Consider the following 20,817-nt stretch of genomic DNA (forward strand, 5'->3'; position numbering starts at 1 on the left):
ATCTTAATGCTTAAATATGGTCATAAAGAAATTAAATAGTTTCAGGACATGCTAAGTCCTTTAAAAAATTTGAAAATATGAAAGAGATGCAAAGAAACCTTCCATCCGAAACTAGCTCAAAACACAACTTCTATTATACACAGCTAGATTGTTGTAATAGTTGCTTTTGTAAGACTTTTGCTATGTTGGCCCATCTGCTTACTGAGAAGCAGCTAAGAATACATGCGACTTTTACCTTAAAGATGTAAAGTAACTGGTTCCTTAAAAGAAAATTAGGCATAACTACCAGCTCCCTACAGTCTAAATGGTATCAAAACTAATTCAAAGCACTGTTTAAGAAAAATAATTGATAATATTTTATCTGAACTTTACAGAAGCAGAGTGACATGTATGATAATACCTGACTTACTTATTCAAATGAAATTTGAATTCTTATTATTATATTATCAAGATTGAATGTTCCATTATTCCAGACTTTCTTAACTTAACCTTTGTCAAGGTGAGTTCATTTTTATCATAGGTGAACAGATAAAATTCAACTGCTGTGTACAAATACTAATGTTACATGGAAGTATAATACAGCAATTTTTAAATGAGTATCAATTTCTAAGGCAAAAAATACATCAAGATTTTAAACAAAGCTTAATTTTTCTCCATATTTTCATCTATTCTACACAAACTAAATAAATATGCCTGTTGTCACAGTATTTGAGTGACTTCATGGCTGAGTACAGAAATAATTTGCTTTCCAAATGTAGTATTAAAATAATTCCCAAAATAAGGATTTTTTTGAAAGAAATCTCCAAATAGAATTATATCAACAAATAATTTATAGACAGGAAGGTGAATAGGAAGAAGATCTAGTTACATCATGTAACAGTGTTTGTCAGAACATGGGCTGGAGCCACAGGGGATTTATGAATTCCTAGATTTGGCTACTAGCAAACAGCCCAGTTTCACTAAAACTAGGAATATCTCAGAAAACATGAACAGGATGACATTATTGGCTGCAGGTGTTTTAATTTGGACAAATATTTGTTAATTGTCTTCAACTGGAGCAGCAGCTCACTCATAGAAGACAACAAATCAATTCTAAATAGCAGTATTTGCAATTAGATCTGATTGCCACATTCTACCCTGAAGAAATCAAGGTACTGCCCACTCTGGCAAATGCACAAAACCAAATGAGCCAGAAAGGCCTGCACTTTCATAAAGTCTTTGAGAAACATTGTTTTGGCTAATATACTTTTTTCTTTCTGTCTTTCCAAAAATTTTTTAAAGTATCTTGTTTCCAGAAAAGGTGTAACCTTTGAATTGTAGTGATGGTGATCACCAGTGAAGTTAACCAGATAAATCATGCTTACTCTTACTATAAATTCAATTTTTTACTCAGTCTTGATGCTTTGGGATTCTTTGATTAGCTAATAAGTCAATAACTCAAAGATTCAGGCGTAAAACTCAGAAAAAAATACACATAAAAAGGCCCAACAGAGCCTAAAGAACTTTTAAAGTTTTTTTTAAAAAGCCTTAATTACATTGATTTACTGCAGGCTGCAAGCCTTTTCTGAAATCATGGCATCAGTGGACCACTTTACAATGACATCTTGCACTAGAAACACCTAGTGAAGACCACCATCTAATATGATTATACTTTTGTACACTGTTACAGCGGTCCTTGCACTTTGGTTTCTCTTCTAGGAGAAGAGGCTTCAACAGAAAAAGCCTCGTACCTTTCTACACTCCACCCTCATTACACAATAGCCCTCAAAAATGCAAACACATATAAGCTAGTATTTCGTAATTAAATTATTGTTCACCTCAGGACTCATTTGCAGCCTTAATTAAAGAAAGTCTTGTAATGAGGATAGAGTGTACTTTTGGATAATTTTCAAAGGCACCTTACTTACGTCAACAGGTACCAGAAGGCTCTTGCCAAGATGCTGGTTAAAAGAGAGACACCAGGCTTCAGTGTAACCATTCATGTTAGGAACATACTTCTTTATTGTCTCATCATTCAGCCTCAGCCAAACACCATCATCATTGTGGATCTATGGGAAACAAGCAACAAAAACGAGCCATGCCCTCCTGTAACTGTTCTGTAGCTAGTAAGGATTAACAGATTTCAGACAAACAGACAATAGTAGCAAGGAAGTAATGATCTTCACTATACTGATAGAATATAAGGAGAGGTGAAGAGGAATATTGACAAAATCAGAATTTCAAGGCAATGGGAGGCATATCTCTTTAGAAGGCAAAGTGCAAAGATAAATTTAAATCAGATCATGCAATAATAAGAGTTGCTTTGAAAGAAAAGAGGAAAGAAAGCCAAGCCTTCATAAGCTTTATAAGCTCCCCACTTTCCATTTTTCCACTACCGATACAACAGTAAATTGCAAAAATATTCCTTGTATATGAAGTTATATTGTAAGGAAAATACATGCATAGTAGTCTAACACACTAGTGATCTTTCAGAAATGTAAGTGAAAGATGTAAGGAAAATGACACCTACACCTGAATTTTTGTGTTGAGTTCAAATAGTAAGTCATGAACTGCTAAATCCTTAGAGATATTGTAAGATGAACTCTAGGAATTTTGTTTTCTCACATCAGAATCTCAAAAGTTTGTTACACAGGTTTTCAAGTAGGTAAATTAAAAGGAAATGATAGCTTGGAAAACTGAATTAGTAAATATTTAGATTTTTGCAATTTATACTCTTACATTCTTAAGTTGCATATGTCAACATCCAAACATGACAAAAACCCAGTATTTGCATGAATTAACTTTACATCTTAGCCCAATTTTCAACAGAAATGTCTTTTTTAATTACCTCGTCAATGAAAGTGATGGATCCATTGACTTTCACTATGCCTATCTGCTCACTCTGAAGGGAAGGGTGGCTACGGATACGAAGCCCTGCACTGTCCTTGGCCACAAATTTGCGAACCTAAGAGAAGCAAAGGAAGACAGTAAGGAAGAAAAAATTGGAACAGAGCTCTCAGAGTAAAAAAGAAATAGGTTTAACAGATTCTGAAATGCTAGTGATGAGATGGCAGTCTTAGAGTTACAGTTTGTTGCTAGTTTCCCATTGCTCTTGTGTATAACTTCATTTTTTTTTTACAATAACGATTAAAATCATAATGTTAAAAAAAACCCCTAAAAGTGCATTGACTCAGTCTTGGAAAGATCTTTGTTATACCCCACAATATTCAGTATAAGCTTCCAATTCTTTTAGTACCTCCTCTCCATTTTATTCATTCTTACAAGTTTCAAGGTTTTCGCCTTTTCAAATTTAGTATTTCCAGTAACTGATCAATCTGGGATTACCAGGTCTCATTTGCGCTACTATAATACCCTGTTTAGTCAAGTTTTTGGCCAAAATTTGGATATTTTCCTCAGCTAAAGGAAAACAAAGAACAGATCTTTCCACTTCTTTATTTTTCAAATAGCTATTTCAATATTTTCTCCCTTTTTCACAGGAAGGTTAGATCAGATGCTCTTTGTTACTAGTTTGATTTACTACAGCTCCAAAAACCACCCAGTTGTTATTCACTATTATTTTTTCACCATTCAAACACACTATCAGGCACCTGTCCCACGGGGAACAAACATAAGTCATCTTTTTGGTCTCTTGTTTTAAGAACTGCATATATTCTATGCATGTGGTATAAAACCTTTTTATTGGAATGTTATTTTCAAACTCCACAAGTAAAACTGAAAAAAGAATCAGCTCAAGTATGGACTCGGTCTTTAGTTCAACTTAAAGCATCAAATGAGATGGAAGAAATAAACTCATGAAAAGGTAATGAAAAGTAACAGCTATGTGCATGAATTAATTTTTTTCCCTAAGGAAATTATTTGTTTTAAGAAATGGTATTTATTTCAAGGCTAATTTTAAACAAAATAGAAGCATGTAAAGTATTTCAAATGCAACTTACTCCAACATGTGCAAGGTTTTGCTTACTAACAATCCTGTTACTCCAAGGACTTCGGTTTCTCTCAACACGCAAAACTAAGACTGCCAAAGTCCTTGTAAAAATATAAGGCTGAATCACCACTGACAGTATTCTCAGCATAGACAAGCCTATAAACAAAGCCTTGTAAATTAGGGGTCCCTGCAGTATTACCCTAAAATGTTACTTCATAAAATCATATGAGAGGCTGGCTAGAACTTGGATTAAAAACTGTATTTACAGGAAGAAGAACTCACACTCAAGATTTGGATATGCACAGGCCCGGAAAGAGCACTTTTCCCCTTTGCAGCAGCTAACTGGTTAACGGAAAACTTCAAGTTCTAACTACAAACCGTTTAGGGATCAGATACACTGACAGACAATGGAACAAAAAATCCAGATGAAAAGTTCTCTTATGCTCATTTCTGACCATCATGACAAACTTAACTGAGTCTTCTTTCTAATAAGCACCTCTTTGCTTAGAATATTTCTCTATGGCACAGCGGTTCAATAACTCTGTCTTTTAACACCCCCACAGTCAGTTCTTCCATGAAGTGTACACAAACTGGATTCCAACCAAAAGAAGTGCCTAATGAAGAAAGGCTTAGCAATTAAGATGTAGATCTCCCTTACGCTGCAAAACAGTTTTCAAGAGCTTTGTTACTGTGCCTTCTTATTTGGTGAATCTGAAAAGAGGTACACCTTGCAGCACAGAAAAGTGTGTTGTACAGGATAAAGTAACCTTAACAAGGGGGTTAACCTTCTACAAAGGGATGCAAAAAAACACCCCCTGCCCAGAGCTCCACCCTGGAATTCCATTACATAGTTTGAAAGACAATGTTTCCCTCAATAGGTTTCACAGCCAATATGGAGGCAGCAGTTCTTCTGGGTCATATACTCCAGGCTAAATACAGATCACTATGATAACCTCCTTTACCAACTTGGATGGACAGGAAAACCTGATTTTCATCTGACTTCAAATAACAGAGAACAAAGAAATCAATACAAAAATCACAATATAGTACCCATTTTCTACTTGTGATTCAAGTAAGGTTTGACTACAAAACTGGGATGTTCCACTGCCTCAATGAGAATACTTCGGCATTTCTAGTTGAGAACAGATCATCACTGGCAATGCATTGTCAGTGTCCTTTAGTTATAACTATTTGAAATTTCAGGCTGACAAAGAGGCGGAAGAAGCTTCCAGAGCTCAGCTAAACCCTTTTTGTCAGCAAAACATGATTTGGTATATAGGACTGTCTCTGACTGATACATGTCTAAACTGTGTTCTCAGCTTCAGAAGCATGGAGCACAGTGCAATAATTACCTTTCTGTATCATTTATAATATTGCTGTTCACACACGAAGAATTATTCTAATCTGTTTTGTTACATGATTTATTATGACACAGAAGAAAGATGACTGATAAAATTATTTACCATGAAAGGTCTCGTGTGTTTTTGCAGCAGGCTCTACACATACTACATACAGGACAGAAAGATGGCTCGTCTTTCAAAGAGACTACATCTTGGAACAACATGCAACATGTGCAAGCACAGGGAGATTATTAAACACTAGGTAATGCCCAGAACACCAGAAGTCTAAGTTTCATCAAGCATTTTTAACTGTCATGAAGACTGTTACTTGACCAAATGTACTATTATGTATGAACCAGTCACACCAATTTCCACTGTAATAATTGAAAAGACAGATAGCGCTTCCATCCAGCAATTTATCTCATCTTAGACCAGATGTGTCTCTCACTTTGGTGACAGCAAAATATGATGATCAGCTTGGATGGAGATATCATTAAGTTCTGTGAGGTGAATCTCATCCAGTAGAAACTGGGACTTTTAATTAAGATAATGAAGTAACCAGGAAGTCTTCCTTCCAAAAGAAGAAAGAATGCCTAAAAGTATTTTTTCTGGGGAAAAAAAAAGGGAAAAAAAATTGTGTAGTAACTAAAGGTAAATTTATTATTTTTATTTTGTGCATGCAGGGAAAAGAATCTTGTTAGCGGCAGAAGTGGACACTGGATGTATTTACAGACTGGGGAACTGTACAACAAAGTTACTATCTCTAGATTATTCAGAAAGGTAGAAAACAGCTAAAGCAGGATGCGCTGTAGAGGTAAGAAGTTGGCATACACCTGATCCTTTTTGTAACCATGTATTTCTTAGCCACCTTTGCAATTGTAGTAAGGCAGGGAAGGATAACCTCTTGGTATTTCAGAATTTCACATCTTTTAATACAGGTTTATTTCATGAAGAAAAGATTCAGCACCTCATTTAATATCCCTTCCTTTGCATCTAAGAGGAAGTGGAAGACGGTTCCCTCATCTGGGCATTTTCCTTATAGCACTGCTGCACCACCTTTCAGCTTTCCTCAGTTATTTGTGTCTACTTTAGTCCTTCAGGGTGGAATGGTAAGGTGAAATGGGGAAGTCAAAAGCTACAGAAAGGATAACTTTTAAAAATAAAATCATTGCTCTAAGAAGGGACGATATCACTAAAGAAACTAATTTGGCTTTTGTATTGTCTGAAGAAAGATCCTTATCACAAAACCAACAAAATCTTTGTAAAGCCCTTTGTACAATTAATTTCATAGTACACTATCAAAGAAAAAGAACTAATAATAGTGCAGAATGCAGTCTGTGGCTTTCATAATAGTTGCACAATGATTGTGTGACAAGCCAAGACTAAGGCAGTTTCTGCAGAGCTTCTAAGAGTTTTATGAATGGATAGACAGACAGAAAATGGAAGTAATATCTTTAATTTTATCCAGTATATTAATTTCATTCTGTTCAGCATATTAAAGTGATTTTCAACTGTCCTGCATCACTCTAACATGATAAAGTATGTATTAAACACCAATAAAATCCCATCCAAATATAACTATCTGGTTTTGGTTTATTTTCCAGTTCTCCAAACCTTGTTTGGCTGAGGCTCTGCTTTTGGTTTAATAAGTTGGGTTCCAGGAGGTATCATTCCCTTTGGAGGATCTTTTACTTTCACTTCTAGTCCAGCATCTATAAGCAAACAAAGACTAAGTTAAATAAATAAAAAAATAAATTAAAAAAAAAAAAATATGTATATAAAAGGGGATATATCAGTCAAACAGTAACCACAATTTATCTGTGCTACAACTCGGAGTAGGCAAAATAACCACTCGCTCTTCTGTCTGCCATAAAGAACACCTGCAGTTGCTTCATGGTCCAAAGTATTACTTTCTCGACATTTGCCCTGGAGGTTCCTATGAAGGAAAATGTTCCTGTTTAAGGAACAAAAATAACCTTTAATAATCACCTTTTATAAATCTTGTCTTCTGTAGGTAACACACAAAACTGAGCATCCCATTCTAATCCTATATGGATTATGTGTATTTGTATTTATGAGTATTACTTTATGTGTTTACAAAAGGTGCCGTACCGTATTGGGAAATCGGGATTGCTGGTGCTGGCAAACTCACTTAAACCTCCTATCAGATCTGGGACTAACTATGATGCCTTCAATATCTCTACTATCATCTTCACCTTACCACCAGTAAGACTAACAAGAGAATATTCAAGGTACAGACTTTTTTTTTTTTTGGAGAGGGAATCTTTCCACCGCATGCTATAGTATCTCATAATATAGTCCCTGGGACCAGCAAGACAAAAAAGATTTTCAGCAAGGAAGAAACCCAAAGCATTTAAAAATTAGTACAAACAGTTGAGACCTAGGATAGAATCTCGGTTAAAACCACGCTTCCTCAATTTTCCACAGAAGAAATGACATTATCTACTGCATGGACAAGAATAATTTCCCCTTTCCTTAGATTATTCAGTTTTGGTTGGCTGTGTTTTTTCACTTTAACTATACAGTGCTGTTACTTTCAGCCGAAACAACATATTTCTCTTGCAACATTGAGAGTACAGAATAAGATACTGAATTAATCTGGTAGCCTAACCAAACCAGAAAGACATGATTTGCCACGTATGTCCCTATTTCCATGACAGAACAGCTGTGGTCTTTTTTTTTCTTTTGAGAAAGAACAGGGAATTAGATAGAAGGCTTCTAAACCAAAACGTGGGTGCCAAGTTTTGCTATGAACTGTAATAATAAATCTTACGAGCACCAAGACGTATCTTTATCAGTATACAAACTGAATATAAATTTATGCTTAAGTATAGTGAAAATCAAGTACCTATTTCAATGCCATCTATAGTAACGTGAATGGTATAGAGACCAACAGCTCCAGGAGTCCAGTTTGCACAGTATGTACCATCATTATTGACTCTGATCAACATATTTTCACTGGGTCTAGGCATAAAAAAAAAAAAAATCGAAACCATTAAACAATTATTGTCTTCTTGGAAATCATCTGTAATACTTAGTTTGGAAACTATTTTTTTCCTATCAGATCATCTAAATACCATTTTCCCCCATCTGATGTACTAACCCCATATTACTTATTATGAAGTTATAACCCTCTATGCCACGTTTATTTATAACAAATGATGAAAGAACACATTCAGAGAGCAGGTAATACAAATAAGGAATCAACATTGCAACAACTAAGAATGAAAGATTACAAACAAAATATCTAAATTTAATAAAAATTATAGCAATATATGATTTTTGTAGTATTTCTACCCTCAGACAAGATTAATGGCAGTCAAAGTTTGTGAGTCTGGGTGTAAGCAGAAGTGACAGGACATGCTAATTTAAGTCCCTATTAAAAAGTAATTTTTTAATGTTTACCTCTTTGGTGTTGGTGAAGCAAAGCGTAGTTCTTCAAAAGAATAATTTTCATATGCCTATAAACAGATTAAATGTAATAAACATAAACCCAAGAGTTATCAGTTACACTATGGTCATAAATAGAAGAAAGCAGAGTATTTTCTCAAAGAACACGCTAATCTATAGCTTTACACTCACCAGAGGCATTGATCAGGCAACCAGAAACAAACTCCAAAACACAGAAACACAGACAGATATATATACACACATGAAAAAAGTATCTTCACTTTCTCTTTAAATTGCCATCATTTAGATAATAAAGACAGCCACTCCTAACAAAAATCTCAGTTCACAGTCAAGTTTTTGAATCTCTTCTAATCTTACTTGTATAAAAAGCCTTTGAATGCAGGTAGCGCACTGAAGACCATGTGAAGATAAGAAAGCAAATATGTTGCAGGTCAAAAACTGTAAACCAGCCCAGTGGATTTATCAATGGAATTTTGGATCCTCTTTCTTTCTACTCAAAGTGAAGAAGAAATTCCCTCTATATTGAAGTGATATTGCCATTGATTCCCACTACAAGAAAAAAAGCCCTGGTTCACTTTCACAGTTTCTTGTGACATGACTGCACTGAAAAGCCCCACAAGAAGTAAATACTGGCAGTCCTAAAACCGCAAGAAGTACCTCAGCAAGAATCTTTCTGGGCTGCAATGGTTGCTGAGTTATCAGATTCCCGTGTTAAAAACAACAAGGGGAGAAGAGGTGGGATAAGAACATTTGAACATAAACGCAGATGAACCATTTTGGGTCTCTATACAGGGATATAGTTTCAGGTATCAGTCTCCCAAACATGTCATAATTTATTGTCAGAAAGTGAGAAGCTAGAGTTTCTAATCATATTTGGCTGCAAAAGAAGTGTGGCCAGTAGGTCGAGGGAGGTGACTCTCCCCCTCTGCTCTTGTGAGACCCCACCTGCAGTACTGCATCCAGCTCTAAGGCCTCCAGCAGAAGAAAGACATAGATCTGTTGGAGCAGGTCCAGAGGAGGGCCACGAAGATGATCAGGTGCTGGAGCACCTCCCCTATGAGGACAGGCTGAGAGAGTTGGGGTTGTTCAGCCTGGAGAAGAGAAGGCTCCAGAGAGACCTTCTAGCGGCCTTCCAGTACTTAAAGGGGGCCTACAGGAAAGGTGGGGAGGGACTCTTTATCAGGGAGTTTGGTGACAGGACAAGGTTTCAAACTGAAAGAAGGTAGACTTAGATCAGATCTTAGGAAGAAATCCTTCACTGTGAGGGTGGAACAGGTTGCCCAGAGAAGCTGTGGCTGCCCCTTCCCTGGAAGTGTTCAAGGCCAGGTTGGATGAGGCTTTGAGCAACCTGGTCTAGTGAAAGTTGTCCCTGCCCATGGTAACCAGATGATCTTTAAGGTCCCTTCCAACCCAAACCATTTTATGATTCTACGATTAGATGTTTCTGTCAAGTACTGATAAAACATACAGGTTGGTATAAAATGAAAAGGTCAGGGGACATCTGCATCTGTCAGACAGTCCTTAATTTAAGCAGCAAAATATCAGCTCTCTTCTGAATAAAAAAATAATGTTGAAGTTTTGCATGGAAAAGCCTCAACCTGAAAGGAACCTCTGGAAGATTCTCCAGAAAGGTGTTAAATATACAAGTCAAGCATGTTTCAACAAGAAGAGAGTGAGACTTTTTGTATTTTACTTTGGTGTGTGTCTTTTACTTTTTTACTTTTATCTTTGTCAAGATTTGTACTGTTATTACCTACTAAGATGACTTCAAATGAATACTTGCATTTTCATTTTATCTTAGCCTGATTCAATCAAAAAATTAACACATTAACTAGCTAACATCAAGCATTGCTCACTCAAATTGTCCATCAAATCTAGAAATGAATTTCTGGACACCCTGCATTTTGCTCCACCACCATTTACTCCAGAGTATCTAATGCGTTGCAAGATGTGCCACCATAACAGTTGTGTGAGCAGATTTGACACCTATTACTGGAAAAGGAGCAGCAGATGCCTGTGAGCAATGGTTATCAGAATCCCATCTGGGTTCCAACTTTGAACAAATAATGTTGGTTGTTCCCCCTCACCCCTCAAGTCTCTGGTACAATTACCAAGCATCATCAAGCCAAGTGACCTTTGCAGTACCCCAAATGAAAAAAAACCCAAACAAGCCACTCCCACTCATCTCCTTGATATACACCCCCTGGTTGTAAATATCTTTTCAGATACATGTGATTTAACAGGTTTTTAAACCACATGTTGTACACCACATTGATTCTGTACTTCTTTCACTGATCCATTACAACACTATTTAGCAGCCAGGTGCAGTATTTATACATAGCTACTGTAGCACTATCCTTTGCAGTAAACAACCCTGTACCCTCTAAAAGATGCTAGTTTGCTGATTTTCCCTCTCCATAAATCCATACTGATTAAACTAAGTATTATCCTTCTCTAACTCCTGATTAAACATGTCTTAAATTGTCCAACTGCTAGTTATACATACCATGTTACATCTCTTAGGTGGGTCAGTATGTTACATATACGTAAATTTATTGCAGGTGCCAAAATATACTCAAATCAATACTAACTGCTCTGTTTTCACCTATTTAAAAATGGTTCCTGGCAAAGTCTCTCAGCTGATCCATTTGACAATGGCTAATTTCTGTTTAACATTTATGCATTGATACACAAATCATTTGTATGACCTTTTTACTACGCTCAGCTCTGATTTTTTCCCTATGTTCATCAGTTCCAGTTTTAAACATAGATTGGCTGCAACACTCCAACTCTATATGGATACACTGGTTTGACTTCCCCTCCATCATTTCAATAGCTGTTATCATTTCTCCTGAATGACTCAACTAGTTTGTTAATCAGTGTAATCAAAACCCAAACCTTTTCTTTTTAAATGCTAATCCATTTTATAACTGCTTTAGAATTCAGGCAATTTGCCCTAGTTTTCTGCTGAACTTAAATATAATTAAAGTAACTTGTAATTTATGTATTTTTAGATTGCGACCAAACGGAAATACAATTTTTTCCTTCTCCTTTGTGTACCTTTACAAACTTTGAATGCTGAATTTTATAGTTGTATTGCTAAAATGACAGTACCTTCATCATTGTAATAGCAATATATCGAGCTTCTTTTACTATCATTGGTTCATAGGAAGAATCAAGCTTTGGTGAAGGAAGTCCTCCAAAGGTCATATCACTGCTAGGGGAAGCAGCTGTTGCAGGACTCCCTGGTATCCGTTGCACCTTTTTAACTTGTTCTTGCTGCAGAGATGTTTTTTTCTGAGAAACAGGAATAGCTTTCACTTCTACCTGCAGTAAGACATGGAATACAGAAGATGATTTAGGGGAGAAAGCACACACACACATTCTTTTAGATCTGATAAGGTACAGTGACAAAGAGCTTAGAGCACTCACTATAAATTCAGCTGTGTCAAAAACCTATGTGTCTACACCTAACAATTTGCAAAGCCAAGCACAGCATCTCTGAAAAATGTAAATGTACAGGAGAGAAGCATCCAATCGACTTGGCACATTAACAGTAAGGGCCAGTGTCAGTTCTGCCAGTCCCAGAGCACTCCCTGGGAAGCAGCATGTAGTCTGGTACGCCTAAGTTTTCCCACAACAAAAAGTGCTACTAAGTAGGAAGAGCGCCTTCCCAATGAGTGCTCAGGTTTCAGAGTGAATCATCAGAGTCTGCTAGATCTGGATCAGCAGTGGCCAGCATGGATCTTGGCTAGCTCTGCCACTCTACTACATCAGCACTGTATGTTTATACTGTGCTCTTTAACACACATTTTAACTGACTTTTTCTTTTTCCCCCGAGGTACCACAGACCTCCATTAGTGCAGGTAACATACTCAGCTGTACAGAGGTTTCTGAGGGAGAACAGACTATCTGGAAAATAAATCTATGCATTACACATTCTGAATCTGCAATAAAATACATTTAAATACTGCAGATTTCATGTACTGTTTTATCAAAATTTGACTTAATTTACGTAAGTTACATCAGTGCACTGCACACTAAATGAGTCCAACAGAATAATTAAATTGACTTAAGATTTCTGTTACTTTAATACATTTGTGAAGAAAAACAATAATTAAGTAAGAAAACCAGCAGTAATTCTGATGATGGTATTTTGACATATTCTTTTCCTGATTGATAGAATAAAATAATTAATCTAAAGAGTTTTCTACTTCCTCTGTCCCAAATTTGTCAGTAACCACATGTATAAATTTCACTCAAGGTGTGTTTGTGACTGAGCTGATTCTTGTATCACTGTTGTAGACTCACTATTCATTACAGAGTTTACAGCTCACAGTAAGATAACTCAATTATCACATACAGAGAATAGATTTGAGAGCTCTTATCACGGGAATCATGCCTTTGTAAAAGGTACTTCATCTACTTTCGGGGTTGAACAAACCCAACTACTCCACAGTAATAGTGGGCTTTAAAACATGTATGTAACCTAATTTATTAAAACTACTTGAAAACCATTTTGTTCAATTTGTTTTGCTTGCATGCTCTGCTACTTCAAATCAAGCAGCCAACTTTTATACATATCACATAGGTTTTACTCCAAAGTGTGCAAAGATTTTCTAAGTCTACCTGAGGCTGTCATGAACACTTCCTTTCCAGTACTTCAACAGCCAAAAAAAAAATTTAAAAAATCAGTAATTAACTGAAGAGGCTGAAGCAAAACCCAAGAACCCCAGACCTTGCCAGTTAAATTTTATTAATTTCAAAGACTACAGGAACTTCCAAATACGAGAAACAGAAAAGGAGGAAGTGCTATTCTGGTCTAAAATAAAGTGACTATAAAATGGTCTATCAGTGTGCTTCTGATTCTTTTTTCCATCACATTTATTCAGTCCACAATTTATAATACTCTTTCCTGGCTTAAAAGTTAAAAAATGGATTCTTGTCACCTTACACATTGCCTACAACTGATTATTTCCACAACTACGCATGTGTAGCTCATTTCAGACAACATATAAATTGCATGAAATGCTGTTGGCATAATACAGAATTTAATAATTTAATGGATTTAGAGGCACGAAAGTCTGACTGCACTGAATTTATGAATACCACTTTCTGCCCTATGCAAGAGTACTCTGGAATATCTACAAGAAATACTAAAAGACGGCACAATGAAGTATAAGAAGAGATAGGATTACAATAATTACCTTCATATTAGGAACATGAACAACATCCCCATACTGGTCTTTTGTTTGTACTGTAATAACAGTTGGCCAACCACATCGAATATCATCCTTATTCAAAATCAATGATGTTTTTTGAGGATCAGCATATGAATCTGGCTGAAGCCACCTACAGCAAAGAAAAACACCTGGCATTAAAATCTCTTATAGCCCCTCAAAAGATAAATTCTTACTCTGTACAAACACAACTTCCAGCTAAGAAAGTATGCAGAAAGTTGGAACACATAAATGCTTTTACCTAATATATTAATAGAAACAATACAGCCAAATAGTTTTATTTAACTAATATTTGATATAACTATTAAAGTTCTATGCTGGTTGTATAAACAAAAAATAGTGCACAGGTTTTAAAATTTATCAAATAACTAAACATTTTCTAGTTTGTTGCAAAACTTATACATTATAACTATGAAGTAATGGGTTTATTCATGCAGCACACAAAATTGTACCTTGCAAGTCGTCCACCACTTGATCCTGGCACACAGGCAATGAAATCCTCCAGAAATGACTGCTCATTGCTCTGTACCTGCAGCGGAAGATTTCCTTCGAGAGCTTCCAAAATAGTTGGTGAGTGAGATAGTGCCAAGCCTTTCCCAAGAATGCCGGAGTGAGATTTGCACACCTTTTTTTTTTTTTTTTTTTTACAGAGGTTGAGGTGGGGGTGAAAGGACAGAGACATAAAACAGCTTTTCAGTATCTTTTATGCAGACACTCTCCCATAATATAACAGAATTGGTACAGACGTTTTGAGCATTGAAAACCATTCAAGGAAGAGAAGAGCTGATAAACTTTACTTTGATGAAAGTTTTTTAAAAAAAGTCAGCTCAGTCTATAAAACAATAATTTATTTCAAAAGAGATTAAGTGAGCTTGAGTTGAGGGAGAATTTCTAGAGGAAAGAACAAGGTAACATAAGCTTCCATGTTAAGAGTATCCTAAACTGCTGAATTGTGATCAGAAGAATGAAGAAAATCATGCCGAAAATGTCACCAATGAGCATGTTCCAAAAGAAAAAAAAAAGGTTAGAGATGTATTTATAGAAAGGCAGATCTCTTAAAGAAACACATTTTTTGGTGAGAAAAAGTAAAAGAAATCCCTTCTTTTCAAGAAGGGAGGGTAGAAAGATGCATGAAACACTGAACAGACGGGACTAAAAGCAAAAATGAATCCGTTACTTGCATGCCCACTCCTAGCTTACAGTTTGAATTAGAACACGGTGGGTTCAAGAACAGATTGCTGAAAAAATATTTCTTCCAAGGAACATCTGATTCCTCCTAGACAGTTTCTGTTTACTATTCTATCATCTAAGGCCTATGCGATGGTGTCGTACTGTAGCACTGCTATGTTTTTCCAGCAAGTACTGTGACAACTGAATCTCAAAACAGTTGCCCTGAAGGTAATTAGGAAAGAGAGAGAATGTGAAAACTCCTTTTTCACTGTTCCGTCATCACCTAGGGGCTACAAATAGGGAGTGACGGACCAGCATCGGCCACCACCCCAACAAACAAAATACCATCACCAAACCAGAACAACTGCAGTCATATTATTTGGGACTTGATAAATTTTTTTGTTGATAACTCAATTTTCAAAATTCAGTTGATAACTCAACTGAAAAAGTGATTTTATTTCTGCAATTACAAAGACCTGTGAAGGTTTCTTTTTGGCAACATTTAAAATTAGCTAATTAGTGCGACTTAAGCCAAATGCATTGATACTTTGAAATATACTTGGTCATCTAACTTTCTATGTGACATTTTATGCATTTTTTCGCAAGCGGATTTATTATAAAAAAGATTTGGGGTAAATACTAAACTTCTGTAAGACTTTATCTTAAACTGTTTTATAACAACCTGGATTCCCTCTATTATAAAAACCTTACAAGTGATTTTCCTCTGTAGCAGTCAAAAAGTTTCAATGCAATTTTGTGCTTAAGTATGCTGCAATGGATAAAAAGCTGCAGTATACCTGTAAGGCAGCCTCTTCAAGTATCTCAAGATCTTCTTCAAATTCATTACCTGCTGTAGAAATAGAAACACATTTTTCATAACAAAAATATTGACATTAACATATTCTAGAATGTGAAATACAATTCTGTCTAGTGAGGCCTTTTATATTACAAAATACAGGCTTGCATGATGATGTGTAATATTGTCTAACCAGCAGTTGAAGGATTAATATTTTCAAGTAACATAGTAAACATGCAGTACTGTGTAGTTCAGTGCACAAGCAAATAAACAATACACATCACAAAACCCCAGAAATCTGGTACTTATCTTCTTATCTCCAAGACAGTATGTATGGCAAATCTTTGGATGTGACTAGATATTCCCAGAAAAAGCTTTTGGGAGGCCAAGATGGTTTCTGGGAAGCAGTACCTGCAAGTACGCACCAGCTGCTCCCTTTTAAGAGCTTACCCTAGTAAGAGTATTTGAAAACCTGATAAAAACTTTGCACAATTTTGTAAATTATGATTTCCTCTTAAACAAAAATCTCAAATACATTCTATTAGACGATATTTCTTTCTCACAAATACAACTCAACAGTCTGATTTCCGGGGTGACCAGAATTGCCAAACACAGTCTTTTAAGAGAAAAGTAAAACAGATAAGATTGCCATTGTTCTACTCTCTCTCAAAAACATGTCAGGCAATTCTACTAGTCCAAAGAGAGAAAGAGAAATGAGAAGAATCAAGGTGTAAGGCATTTTTAAAATTCAAAGAAGATAAGACACATAAAAGCTGTGCTTTCAGAAGTAACTTCTAACAAATTTGAATCAAGTAAGTACATAATAATGTTAAATACATCGATCAATTCCACATTGCTGTTTAAGTTAGATATTTGTCACAGACCAGATCTCTCTCTTGGGCAGAAGTATCTTAAATTTAAGTCTTGGAACACCGGCAAGGAGGAAGCATGACCTTTTGAACATGGTAACTGAAATAGTATTTGGGTGTACTCTCAAAGACGAAGTTTTCCTAACACATGAAGGAATCACTGTCTAGTCCATCTTCCTTTGGAGCAAAAACCGCTAAACCTTCTTGATACTCTTTCAAAACACATTTTTTCCTAATGGTTCTAGAGGAATACTTATACAAGTATTTGGCTACTTGTATATAGAATGTACCCACTACAACAACTACTAAAAAGGTAAATTTTTGTGAAGGACACTCCACTCCCTTAAAGTCAATACTCCAAGATAAATCATGCAAATAAAGCTGAAGATGGAAGGGGCCTACAAGGATGCCAGCAACAACTAGTAACTCTGATTTGAAGTCACTTCAATCATCCTGTTTTCCTTGACAGAAAGTTCATGAAGTTTCTTACTGTCTTCATTAAAATCTCCAGGTTTTAAGAGCACTTAGTTTGATCCAGAGGTCTAAAGAGTATCTGGGAAATGGAGTAAGATTTACTTCACCTAGTTTTGGGCAGTGAAGGATGAGATAATAGATCAGACTTAGGTATTACAAGATACCTTTACAGCAAATGGAGGAGAAACAGGCTCCTCCCTTGGGTGATTAATTTAATTTTTCTTACATCTTCATCTTAGGATGACATGAACCATCCTCTGAAGATGTCCAACCTCTAAAACAAGATTAGAGCTACTAGCTTACATATAGATGCCTAACTTCTAAATGCCAAAGTTCACATATTGTAAGTTAAGTTGATAGTTATTTTGTGGAGTGAGCCTTTTTTCTTAGGCTACTTTCTTTAGCCTGTATATATCTACACACAGAACAAAGGTAAAATTGCAGAAATTATAAAATAAATTATGAAAAGTCTAAAAAAAAAGGGGCCTTCCTGTGGGTATGCATTACAAGACAGTCTTATATACGTTCTTCCTAAAAAAACTCCATTTCACAAATAAGACGATACTGCTCTCCAGACAAGCAATAGCACTAATACAGTATTTTTTAATACACCATTTCACTTGCAGCAAAAGGTAGAAGATACATAACCTAGATTGCAGAAAAAGAAAAAATAGTCTGATACTAAAGTATTTAAATGTTGCTCTAGAAAACCACATTTTAACCTCTTTTTCTGCCATAGTGTTTTTCTGAGACATCAAGCAAAACACTTAAGCAAAATTACAGACAACTGAAAACTGTCTTAAAAAGCCTGCACAGTGGTTTCCATTTGCAAATACTACTACTGCTGCCTATAATTCATCAGTTTTATTTATTCACAGGGTCCAGTGGTCTTGCAGAGAAACAATGCACATATATATCCTTAGAACTGTAATATTATCAGCAACACTAACAGACTTGGCTGAAATCCTTGAGTCAGTGTTAGATAAACATTCAGATGAATAAATTGTAATTATGTCAGTAACACAAAACTCTTTACAGGCAACGCACCTATCCCTCCTCTCTTGCAGATCATACACAACCACTTTTATAGGTGATTGAGACTGCATAGCTAACTTAACTGCATGTTTTATTTCAAATTCCTTCTATCTGAAAGCATATAAAGACAATCTATGTACCATCTACTTTCTTTTCTTGTTTTAGACATGCAAAAGTAGAACAAAACAAAAAAAATCTCTTTAGAAAAAAAGTACTAAGTACTAGAAAATGTGGGAAATTAAGCCAGAAGCATTTAATCTCATCTTTTTTTTTTTTTTTTTTGCATAGGAGAACAGCAGGATAAATGGGTGCTGGGGAAGTCAACAAAACTAAGGAGAGTTAATGCAGCTGTTTGGAGAGCAAGAGGGCAGTATTTAAACTAGAGAATTGCCTGTACTTTTGAGAGAGAAATACAGATCTCCAGTGCAACTGAGGTGCCTACTTACAACATAAAGTAAGAAAATCGCACATTCAAATACACAAGCAAAATATTGGGTTAAAAAATTCAATTTAGGTTTTGTGGTTATAACTGCACACTGATCAATGCCTTCCTGCTCATTAATACACACTTCCAGTCTCATTAACAATATTCGAGCTCTCGTTTGTGCTCCTAAATTAAAATGATTAAGAAAGATATCCTATTATAGATTATGAGTCTGTTTTTCCTATACACTAATTTTAATTAGGAGAAATGCTATTGCACACAATAGGGCTGAACCACTAGAAGTTCTAATTCAATCTCCATATCCATTAATTTTCATAAACTCATATTTTCCTTACATTTTAAATTCCATTTGGGTTACTGTAAACTTTTATCTGCTGCATCTGCTGTAAAAGTCTGTAATTTTTTTTTTTTTGTAATTAAAAGAAAAAAAAAGACAGCAGAAATATTTTAGGCTATGAGGTGTAATGGTCACTGCCAATTTAAACAAGTAATTTTCAATTCTGCAATTCAATGCTACAGGTATTTTTCATTCAGAAAGGTGTGGAGTGCAGGGAGAAAGAACAGTGAAAGAGAAATACAAATAAGATACCTGCACATTTGTGAAGTACCACGAGGAAACTGTAGGACATACCTCGTACACTGATACACTACCTATGGATGGGGTGAGTTGGTTCAGATTCAAATGATCAGGTTTCCCTCCTCCCCATACACACATGAAGGGAACAGTGTAAGCAGAAAACATCACCATGTCATTATCTTGATTAATTCAGTTTTAAGAACCAATTTCATATGATTATGTCTAACTAAAAGCAATATTAAAACTTAAAGGTAGTAGTAATTTGGAAAACCTGAAACAATGATGAAATAACAAAGTGTGTTCTTTCAGTAGGACTTACCAATAGGAAGTGCTAGATCTTTCTTCATCAAAGCTGCTGCACATGATCCTCCTAAGTTTGCCAACTCTTTCTCCAGCTGAATAATACCCTTCAAATTGAAATAAATTTTAGAACAAAAATAATGTCTCAAAAAATAGGACAGTGCTTTATCCTAAAAGATATTAATTCTGTGTTCCAGTTTGAAGTTTCTCAATAATATACATCTTGCTGTACAGATACCGTCATGTTTTGCTGTGACATGGGCCAGTGTAACAAAATTTTTAGAACCATGTCAACTAGGTAAGAGTATTAATGAATAGGTTACCATGCTTCTGATAGCCTACTAAGAACATCTGAAGATGATAATTGTCTTTTGCCCGTAATATTAAAGAGAAAGGAAACTTCCTAATACAAAAACAACTACCAATAAATATTCAGATTGCAAAGCAATGCCTCTTCTAAGCTGTACACATATACATAACACATAAGCTCACATTCCCATCTTGTTTGAAGGTAGTATTGTTCATAACTCTTTTTTTCTCTTCCTTTTCTGTAGTGGAAGAGGCGAGGATGGGAAAAAGTTCCATAATTTCCCTTTCTCCATTAAATTCCTGGGAGATGCCCTTGACAGCTTCTCCCTTCTATTTGGACCAGAAAGTTATTTCTTCCCACTCATACTGCTGTTCAAAGGAGTAAGAAAACTCCCTCCCTCCCACCAGACTTGTCACTGAAAACACATGAGAGTCTCTCCATCAGGATCTTTCAACTGTGTTCACAAGAACCCCCCCCCTCCCCCCACCCCAAACTATAAACCACACACATGGTTTTCAAATACAAGGAGGGAAGGAGGCTGAGTGCAAGTAACGGGGAGAGATCAGCAACGACTAGGGAGATGCTAGCTGCTTTTTAAACCTTATCCCAACCACAGGCAGCCACAAACTCTTTAACTTTGCTCACAAAAAGGGGTTGACACCAATTCTAAATTTCAAAGAAATCTGTGGGTGTTTCAGCACACCTCTGACAGATGCCTCTCACGGAGGGAAAAAAAAATCAAACAAAAACCACCAGCAAAAAACAGTGGGGAAGATGGGAAACCTCCATCTGATGGATTTTCTAGGCAGACCTAACAGAATCTGGCAATATAGAAAGCAGGTAAAAAATCCTTCTTTTGGAAAAAGCCTTCAGAATCAGTAATCCTAGACTTGCCTTGTATTCT

At 35.9% G+C, this 20,817-nt stretch overlaps 1 protein-coding gene across 3 annotated transcripts in view; it reads right to left on the reverse strand.

Moving 5' to 3' along the window:
- Positions 1-20,817, reverse strand: part of MYCBP2 (MYC binding protein 2) — a 204,668-nt gene that overhangs the window by 67,740 nt on the left and 116,111 nt on the right. For all 3 annotated transcript variants that reach the window (XM_086476678.1, XM_086476666.1, XM_086476671.1), the window contains exons 43-52: positions 19,623-19,710; positions 15,905-15,957; positions 14,390-14,562; positions 13,905-14,049; positions 11,812-12,024; positions 8,692-8,747; positions 8,135-8,250; positions 6,880-6,977; positions 2,828-2,944; positions 1,908-2,048 (exon numbers count right to left, since the gene is read on the reverse strand). In XM_086476678.1, coding sequence (XP_086332804.1) covers positions 1,908-2,048; positions 2,828-2,944; positions 6,880-6,977; positions 8,135-8,250; positions 8,692-8,747; positions 11,812-12,024; positions 13,905-14,049; positions 14,390-14,562; positions 15,905-15,957; positions 19,623-19,710 — 1,200 coding nt within the window. The remainder of the gene's footprint in view (positions 1-1,907; positions 2,049-2,827; positions 2,945-6,879; positions 6,978-8,134; positions 8,251-8,691; positions 8,748-11,811; positions 12,025-13,904; positions 14,050-14,389; positions 14,563-15,904; positions 15,958-19,622; positions 19,711-20,817) is intronic.

Source organism: Leptosomus discolor, chromosome 1 (assembly GCF_034619465.1).
Source record: "Leptosomus discolor isolate bLepDis1 chromosome 1, bLepDis1.hap2, whole genome shotgun sequence".
In the NCBI taxonomy this organism is placed as follows: domain Eukaryota; kingdom Metazoa; phylum Chordata; class Aves; order Leptosomiformes; family Leptosomidae; genus Leptosomus; species Leptosomus discolor.